The sequence below is a fragment of the Anoplolepis gracilipes genome, chromosome 3 (assembly GCF_047496725.1).
Source record: "Anoplolepis gracilipes chromosome 3, ASM4749672v1, whole genome shotgun sequence".
NCBI lineage: Eukaryota > Metazoa > Arthropoda > Insecta > Hymenoptera > Formicidae > Anoplolepis > Anoplolepis gracilipes.
This window is the reverse complement of record NC_132972.1, coordinates 12,824,439-12,834,217: the sequence shown is the minus strand read 5'-3', so window position 1 is coordinate 12,834,217 and position 9,779 is coordinate 12,824,439. Positions and strand designations below refer to the sequence as shown.

The window sequence follows — 9,779 nt, the reverse complement described above, 5'->3', positions numbered from 1 at the left end:
CTATGGCAAAGCATTGAGATCGGCCAAAGTGATCTTCATTCTCGTCCTGAGTTCATCCGCGTAGCGTAGGGCGGACTCGTCGATCCTAACGTCTTCCATTAAGAGATCACAGTCGAGATGTCGACTGTCACACGCCCGGTGATGATGCTTGAGCACGTCGTTTGAGTCCAGATGATGAGCCCGCCTGGTGGACGGGTTCAGTGTGGCCAGAGCATAGTGATTGTGCACCGTTAGCGCACGCCTCGTAGATATGAAGCTCTTTACCGAATCACCTTCGGGCGAGATATTGGCCGCTCTCATGGTATCTAAGTAATCCGGATGCTGCTCGACTGAGCGACGAGATTCCTCGTCGAGTCCGGTCGACCGATCGGTCTTGTTTTGCAACTCGGGGAAGAAATAAACGTTCCGTACAGAATAGGAAGCGAAATCCTTGAAGTTTCTACCGAGTTTTGCGCGCTCATCCAGCAATAGTTCGTGCCACGTTTTTCGGCGCGTTGGCACGATCGCCTCGTCGATATCGATTGGCACCACGAATTCCGATCGATGAATATTCTCGTAAAAGCAGTGATTGTACGGGATTAACTCCATTCGCCTCTTCGTCCAGATATCCTCGCCCAAAAATCGCCTTCGAGTCGACTTTTCGTTTGGCAAATCGCCTGGTAGATTAAGCGCGAACCATCGTACCACGTTTGATCGTTCGTACAGTCGCAGCACTTTTAGCACGTTTTCATGCACGTTGAAAACGTAGAAGTAGAACAACTTGGCGCCTAGAATGCGGTGTAACTCGACGAAGGCTATGAGCTTGCGCGATATATCCTCATCAAAGTCCAGTCCTTTGATGCACAAGATGAACTCTTGGCGCCGCTCCACCGAGATCTCGTCGTCGTATTCCGAGCGGCTCGTTAAACTATGACTAGCATTCTCGTAGCAGGGATTCGGACCCACGTAAATCCGCGACGGGCCGCGTATCGAGTCATCTAACGGCATTTGACAATTCACGAGGATTCCAGTGTAACTGTTCGCCGTGCCGTCCCATTCGTCCAACCAGATCGTCGAAACGAGCGCTTCCACGCTCAACGATCGTGTCTCACCGTGTTCTTGATACCTGAAACATAACGAGACCAAGACGCTTAATCTACCGCTTCCGATTGAAAGGGAGTGCGCTGATTAATGTCGAGTACTCTAGCGGAAAACACCTGCACGCATGGTGGAAGACATTTATATCTTCCAACCATGCATTTTAAACGAATATGCTCCGTTTCGCGCCGCTGCTAACATTTGCATTGCTCCTCATCGCTACTCATAACGTTACCGTAGAAACAGTTCAGTTGCTTCTAAATGAAATGGAAGTTTGACTCGTGTTAGCAAGGTTTAATTTCGCTGAAACTAAAAGTGCAAAATGAATTAAAATCATACTTTCTCAACGTGCTTATTATTAATTTGATTTTATATGTTTCGCGCATGGTAAATTCTTTTTATAAATTTCTTGCAAACAAATAAAAGTTACGGAATTTTCTTTGAAATTATTAAAGTTATATTAAAGTGGAAAACACCAACAAACGTGAATTTGAAATCTCCATTGATAACCTGAAAAGAGTTGTTATTTGCTCCAACTATAGAAAAGTCAGAAAGAAAAACGTTTCGTTAAAAACCCTTAAATAAACATTTTTAAATTACGATTTATTAATAAAAAATATATACATAAGTTTAAGATTTAAAAGATTTCTGTGGAAAATTTTCATAATTTTAATTAATTATATAATGTATAATCTTAATTAAATAGAAACATTTTTATATTAATAGTTCTAATATAATTAAATATAATTACGAGTTTATTAGATCTTTGTATTATTGAAAAATTTGATACTAATTAACCGAGTCATTTTGCCAGCAAGATTTGCAGAGACGACACGTGATTAGAGCGCGCGTTTATGAACATCATTTGAGTGATTCTCTTTCCTCGTGTTTAACGTTCGTCAGAGATAGACGAGTAAAGGGCTGCATCACGACGTGAAAAATAGCTCACCATATAGTGCAGAAGAGCGCGGAGGGCGGCAGAGCCCCTCGTTTAACGCCAATCACTCTGATGCTCGGGTAACCGACAACTCTGAGGTCCAAGTGGGCGCTGTACAGGAAGAGCCGTCCCGGGATTGTCTCGAGCCATTTCGTGCCGGGCGACTCGTACGCGTTTAACGCCATTCCGCGCGTTCCATTACCGTCGCACTGCTTGGTGGGCCTGTAATCGAGTGCCAATCTTCGAGCCCACGAATAGGCGACGATGCTTCTTGTGCCGGGCGGTTCACCTCCTGCAATACGTGCAAAGAATGATGATAAGAAGTCGTTTGATCAAAACGTATAGAGGAAGAAGGAGAGAGAAAAAGAGAAGAGAAAGAACGATCGATATGAAGGAGTTAATTGAGAGACTCGAGGGAGAATATAGCGCTAACTCATGTTTTTGTTAAGAGTGTAAATCATCTAGTCTTTGTACTAGATATTATAGAGTTGCACGTTAACTTGCTCTCCTTTCTCCTCTAGTAGTATTTATCTTTGAAAATATAATTATCGAAGTGATCGAAACTTATATTTTTAATTGATCAAAATTCCGCGTTCGTTGAAATGCAAAGATTGTATTTCAAAAATACATCTATTTTAAATTTCGAAACGTATGTAATATTGCTTATATATGTGTAATAGTAAAGTATCGAAACATAATTAATATTTTTCTTTCACGATTTTTTCGATAAAAAATAAAATATTAAAATAGAAATATTTAAAATTATTAAATAATTAAAATATTTAAAATCGAATATTTTTCAAAGGTAGTGTTTTTACAATTTTGTCAAAAAAATGCACTATTATTTTCAGGAATTTTTCTAAAAAAAAATTTAATTCTATTAACTAACAAAGAAACGTTACCGATTTGGAATCCAACATGGATTAATTTATATATAGATAAAATTTTGAATTATATACTCAAGAGATTGATAACGCATTACGCTTCAGTTATATCTAATTGCTTTTTCAAAGTATAATGTTAAAAAAAAAAACAAATTCTACTTTTTAGATGATACTGAAACTTTAGTATTTAGAAAAAATGTCTCAAATAAAAATTTGTAGTGAATTTAGTATGAAAAAATAAAAGGTTTAAAAAACAAAATTACAAAAATATTATCGAATGTTTATCATATAACATATTTTTGCTGTTGAAAGAAAACATTCAAAATTTTACACCTCTTTACATACATCAAAATAAATAAAATGTGCTTTACTGAATGAGTTGCAAATGTGTCATGAAATCTTTCTCGCCTGGAACAGCATTTTTTTTTTAATATGTTATTAACATTCACAACTTATTAAGTCACTGAAATAAACTTTGGTTATTTTGGCGCTCACGTTTTGGTGTGACTTTCTTCATACAAATTTAACTATACAATTTCAAAAGCAAATATAATGCATATTCATGCGACTGAAGTCACTTTATATTTACAAAGTTTCATTCAACTTAACTAGTTTTGGTTGACCGTGTTTTCTTGTAAGAACAAGCGCTCGCGCTGTCGCTCACACATATTACTATGCACTTAACTCTATCTGTAGCTTATCAAAACTTTTACTCTATTGGACTGATAGTATTACTTGCATCATACTTTTGTTAATATATCATTTTATAATATCTGCGAGTATAATGGTGTAGCCGTGTATATTTGTTTTATTCACACAATATCAGCTTATTATTTAAGTTGAAAATCGATCTTATCTACAGCACAGTCTATAAATCGACACGACAAGATATTATTATCTACTATATGACCGGACGTGGAAATGACGCGTGTCATGTACTAGAGACGGACGTGGTGTACCATGAATACGTTTACATTCGTTTGAACTTTGCTATGCTTGTATCTAAAAATATTTGTCTCAGTATCTGTGTGCTCTCGCTTATCAGCGTGTCGCGTGTAGTTGCTTATCAACGTCGCATGTAGTGCAATTGCGATTTTCATATACTCTAACGCAGTGCTTTCTCTCTAATCTAATATTCAAAGAGTACAGATAGAGAGGGAAGGAAAGAAAATTAGTTGGGCGGAATCTCAATCGACGTGACCGCTAATTAGACTCCCTAATGTTGATACGCCGCTTATATCCTGTATTCCGTGAAGAAACTCGTTCTCCGTGTAGTCACGGAGATCCGAGTCACGAGCCGAAGCGAAGATTTTCCATTCTCTTTTCCGTGCATTAATGTATCTAATAAATATATTTATGAAATATGACAGGGGGCATGTTCGCCAGACGCGCTGCCCTACGGCGGCGCGAATAAATCTACGTCGTTGATAGCTTTAAGGACTCTCGTTATGTCTCGTTTATAATTATTTCTGTGAGACAGCGGCGACGGGACGATGGCGGCGGCGACGAGACAAGGAAAAAAAGGGGGGAGGGGGGGGGGGTAAACGTCGCGGACATCGTGCTGGCGGGTAAATTTATGGCACTGCATACGTTTCGTGACTCGTCTCGTTTGCAATTACTCGCCTTCGACATATATGGATCGTGAAACGTTATCGACGGACGCCCGGAACTATTTTCCCAACGATCTCTCGACGTAGCGAGAGAGAGAGAGAGAGAGAGAGGGAGAGCGTAGGTAGATAACGAGACCGGTCGATCCCGCTGATACATCGCGGGTTCGCCTCCGCGGGCGACGGGATAGATGATGATCCGTCATGGTGTGTCGTTAAAAGTCGGCGTTTGACCCGATGAGGCCGCCGATGGTGGTATTACGTGTTTGCGTGCCGCGAGTATTCTTCGTGACTCCGTGCCCTTTACCTGTAGTCCTCCCCTCGTCCGTCCGTCCGTCCGTCCGTCCGTCTGTACGTACGTCCGTCGCCGGCCACGCTTCGCGAGCTTTACGAGAAGGTAAACGCGGTTCTACGTTTGAGAGAGAGAGAGAGAGAGAGAGAGAGAGAGAGAAAGAGAGGCATTCGTACCACGCTAGATATACGCTAATGCACAGCGGCGTTCTCATGGAAATCGCACTGTCAGGACGGAGAGTGGATCTAGCTGGTAGAGGTAAGTCAACGCACGGCAAGTAAATCGTTCTGATTTTCAAAGATCCATCGCTAATTAGTCAGAAGTTATGTACTCTCGACGAAAGAAATTCTTCAACCTCTGTTGAAGGGGAGACGTTTTATAAAACTGGCCAATTATTAACTCCGTATCGTTATTATCCGCGTAATTAACTAAACTTCATTTTTACGTCATAAAAATGCGGTGATGAATCTGTATTCACAATTTATATTTAGCGTTAAATACGACCCGTTGATCCTCAGCCCTTTGATAACATGAAAGGCGATCTTCGTACAACACGGACAAATTTCAAAAGCCTGTCGAGCCTGTCGAGCACGTAGATATAGTATGCAGCCTCGGTCTGCCGTACAATCAGCTGTCATAATTCCTCGCGAAATGTTTGCATGGTGGAGGCGAAGGTGAAATACGCGAAAGCACGCGAGTCGACGGGCGGTCATTCGATGAATCGCGTCATAAATTATGTCGACTAATGAAGTCGCTACTACTAAGTAACAGCTCCGAGATTTACCTCTTTGGTGAGCTTTATATGTACCAAACCTTTGCGATATATTTATTTATAACTCCGTAGCGCGTATCTTTTTTGCGTGCGCACGCATGTACGCATCCAATGCGTTATCTTCGTATCTTTTTAGTTTTTCTCGGAGGGACAGCGTAGATCCTGCGTGCGGAACTCGGTTGTATTTCTACGATGCGTAGCGTGGGTTGATGGGTATCGACCCTTTAAACGTAATCATATTCTTTGTTAGTATAAGAAGAGAGAAAGCGCAGTGTCCGTACAATTACGCGTGATGAACGTGCGTTTAAAAAAGCAATGAGCAGGAGCTCTTCCTTCTCGACTCGGCCGGATAGCATTTTAATGCTGAGAAACTTTACGCGACTAGGAAATAGTACGTATAAAGTAACAAATCATCGCTCACAGATACTTCGCACGAGTCGATTGCGTGCGAATTTCTTTTTATACGTGTTGAGATAGTACTTTGGTTTATGCGCTAACAAAATGGTTGCGAGAGTACATTAACTATCACTGTTTCTTTATGTAGACTCATCTCTTGCATTTCTGTACGTAACGATTGTGTTCGTAAAATAAAAGATAGAAGTTCTCCTTGTTTTTATTCTTTGCTATATAACATAATTTATAATAATTACAATTATTACCAAGCTAAAATTACATATCATAAATTATTTTTAAGTTTATGCTTGACAATGTATGAATCTTGTAAATATTATTGTTTAATTAACTTGTAATTTTCATTATTTAAAGTTTTAATATGTATAAAATTTCCAGATGATTATTTAATTTTTATTGGTTAAAGTTAACATGCATAGAATTTCGAGATGATTATGATTCTAATTATGAAATGATATTAAAATAATAAACTTATATTTTTATATACAAATTGCACGAATACTTTAATACATTAATCTTTTGAAAAATCTGTATGAATTTAATACATCAAGAATGACAATTCTGCTATTTTTTGTATAGACTTTAATAAATGAGACAAATGTATTATTTTTTTCAATATATTGTTGTTTTTTACGCTGCATAGTCGATTGCTAAAATTCTCAAATTATAATTTCAAGAATAAAATAGATATGTTTATATAAAATAGTTATATTACACAGAGTTTTCGTTTTAAACAATTTCAAATTTAATGCAATAATGAATGCTGTGAATTGTTGAAAAATTGTTGGGCACACGATTTCTTGAATGCTTAGGTACTATTAGAATAATGGGGACATGGATGATTTCTCTGCGAGATCGCTCGAGTTCAAAGGGTTAATTAGGTTTGCGAGACGTCACGTCGTGCGAAACAAGACCGATTTGTCTCTCGATTTTATCTACGCTCACGACCGATTCGCGCGGCAGCAAAAAATCCCGCTAGATGCGCGATGTTACCGCCGTCTTCAGGTTGCGGTGGCGGACAACACCGTTCGCCGATAACAAAAGGGCAAGGGTCGCGGCGCTCGCGCCCTCCGCGGAGATGCCTCAGAGGGAGGAGGGGAGGGGTGGGGAGAGGAAAATTGCTTACCAGGCGTGGGAGGAGGATCGGTCGGCGGATCCGGGAGTCGTGCTGGCGGCGAGTCTAACAGAGTCAGGATGCACAGCGCGGTGACCAAGATCGCGGCGAGTCCCACTCTGCATAATTTCCTCGTTCCCGCGACCGGCATGTTCTTCCTTTCTCTTCTTTCTCTCTCTCTCTCTCTCTCTCTCTCGTTTTCTTCTCTTTCTTCCTTATTATTATCTTTATCCGCAGTGGAAATCTTCATTCGTTGTGCGCATTTTGTCACAAGCGTAACGACAGCGCGACGAACAGTTTATTTCGCCAGAGTCTTCCGCAAACGAAGTTTGTCTCGATAATGCACTTTAACCGCAACTGCATCTCGAATGTAGACGCCATGTGCAGTTCAACGCTGTCCGATCTTAGCATTTACTTCATTTCGTATACAATTTTCCTGCGTTGTGACGCGTAGATTTGCAATCTGCCTACTCGTTTCCATTTTTTATTTCCTTCTTTTTGCCTGCCATGAAATTTTCTCTCTCCTTCTCTTCCTCACATTCTTTCGAAAGCAAGTTTCCTATCTCGGTTTGCTCGCGGCGATTTGATTCGCGTGGAGATTTAGTCACGGTTTCCTAACGAACTAGTTGTAGCTAATTATTCGAACTGCTACTTGGCGGCACAAACTTGTTCCGGAATCAGGTTCCTCTCGTCTCCGATCACGCGGTCATCTTATTCGATCTGTCGGTCGCCTTCGTCTCGGCACGCGTTCTCGCGACGCATCGGGGAAAGAGATCGCGGCGGCGCCGGTCATGTCGTTCCTGGAAGATCCGTACGTCTCATAATTAATTTACTCGTAAGATGCACGGTTTTAAATAGTCGTGCTCCGTGCGCGTGTAGGTTCCGGAGCGAGGGCACGAATTTGTCTCTCCGTTTCGTTTCATATAAAAAAACGCCTCCCACGCGATTACGACAAGGCGATCCCGCTTGTTCCTCGGCTTCGTAGGTAGACGACGACCATGTATGGTCGTCCTGCGGGGTTCTGCGTCTTCTCTCTGTCTCTTCAGACTTTCGATAATTCAATTATTTCGATTCGTTTTGCTCGATCGATCTCCGAGTGTCGAGGTTTTTCTGATCGATCCCCTCTTTTTCGCCACGACTCAGCGAAGCGCGAAAACTTTTGAAGATCCCGCAGGTTATCGCACCGCGATTACATTTTTGCCGTGGTAAGAGGAGGGATTCACGTGCGCCGCGCGCCGGCGTGACCATTTCGGATTCGTTTTCGCCTCGGCCCCGCCGATTTCACGCACGACCACCGAAAGTGGAACGCTCGGTTAGAAATGACGGGGCACCCGCCTCCTTTTAATCGCGTTCCGCGCGCGCGGTCAGAACCGATTTCGCAGGCGTGAGAAACGCACCTCGGAATTAAATTAACCGCCCGGTTGCCGTCACGGTGCGATACCCCCGGTGTAAACCGCTCGTAGCCAAATCCAAAGAGCGCGATCGGAATCTCTGGCGAATTAATTTACAACCTCCGTCTTAAATCTCGCTGTCCGGTCGCGAGCACCGTGACTTCCTTCGGATTATCTTCTCGCACACTTGAAAATTGAATTCCCCTAGTGTAAAACACACTGAGAGAGATTGAACGAGAAAATTAGATGAACTTGATATTTATTATTTTATCTTGATCCGCACTGGCATAATCTCGTGTCACTCGTGGGTTTCGCTAATTCTCTAAGAGTTATCGAATGCGAATTTCACGTTAGGAGACGTTAGAAGCAGAACCCGCCGTGAGAAGAAGATTTTCCTCTTTGAGAAAAAATTTCTTTCCATTGTCTTTTTTTCTCCCGCCGAAATTGTTCGCTACTGGTACGCGTAAGGCACGTGTATGCGCGATCGGATCTTTTTCCCTCGCGGTTTCTCGCCTGTCGGCGGGATGCAGCACGTGGTCGGCGGATCGACCGACAAGATTGGTGCAACCTGGCCTGCGCGAGAGTCGAGAGCGTACTGCGTTCGAGCGGGAGGTTAACGCGCCACCGGGGCCGGGGCCTCGCATCGTGGTACGACTTTGGACCCGTTGCCTTAGCATGCCTCGCCAATGCGCCTTGCCATACCCCGTCTCTACTCGCCTTTACCTCTTGCCTCGCCTCGACCTAACTCTTCTTGACTTGCTTTGACTTGCCTCTTAGCTTAGCTTCATCCCGCTCTCCGGCTGGTCGGTCGGTCGGTCGGTCGGTCGCTTGTGCTTCTCTGTACCTTCTGACAACGTTAGTTGAGTTTACCTTGTCCCATCCTTGTGAATCGCTTCGAGTTTCACATGCTCCTCTCCTTTCATGTCTCCTTCGTCCTTCTTGTCGTTTTACATTTCCGTTTTGTCGCTTCTGTACGCTTCTATCAATATCTCCTTCACGCCTGTTATGCGGTATTGGGATTGGTTTCTGCGGTTTTGACTAAATCGGTTGAAAATTGATATTGTGTAACAAATTAATACTAGATTATTTAAATATTTGCTTTGTGAAATAAGGATAGTTATTTTAATAATGATGTATTAGCATATAGTCGTAATAAATGCAGCGGATAATTAAATATTAACAAAGAAATAAAATAAACCTTTAAGAGAGATTTAATCTATTTTACTTTATTTCAAGCACACATACACACACGTGTGCATGTTATTTTTTTATGATTCATATAAACAGCGATGAA

At 41.9% G+C, this 9,779-nt stretch overlaps 1 protein-coding gene across 1 annotated transcript; it reads right to left on the bottom strand.

Moving 5' to 3' along the window:
* On the bottom strand, nucleotides 1–8,823 carry LOC140664039 (uncharacterized). The gene is made up of 3 exons (XM_072888734.1): nucleotides 7,107–8,823; nucleotides 2,027–2,306; nucleotides 1–1,105 (listed from the first exon to the last, which is right to left on the bottom strand). Exons 1-3 carry the CDS (start codon nucleotides 7,342–7,344, stop codon nucleotides 1–3), a joined length of 1,623 nt encoding a protein of 540 aa, XP_072744835.1. The 5' UTR covers nucleotides 7,345–8,823.
* Nucleotides 8,824–9,779: the final 956 nt, after the last annotated feature.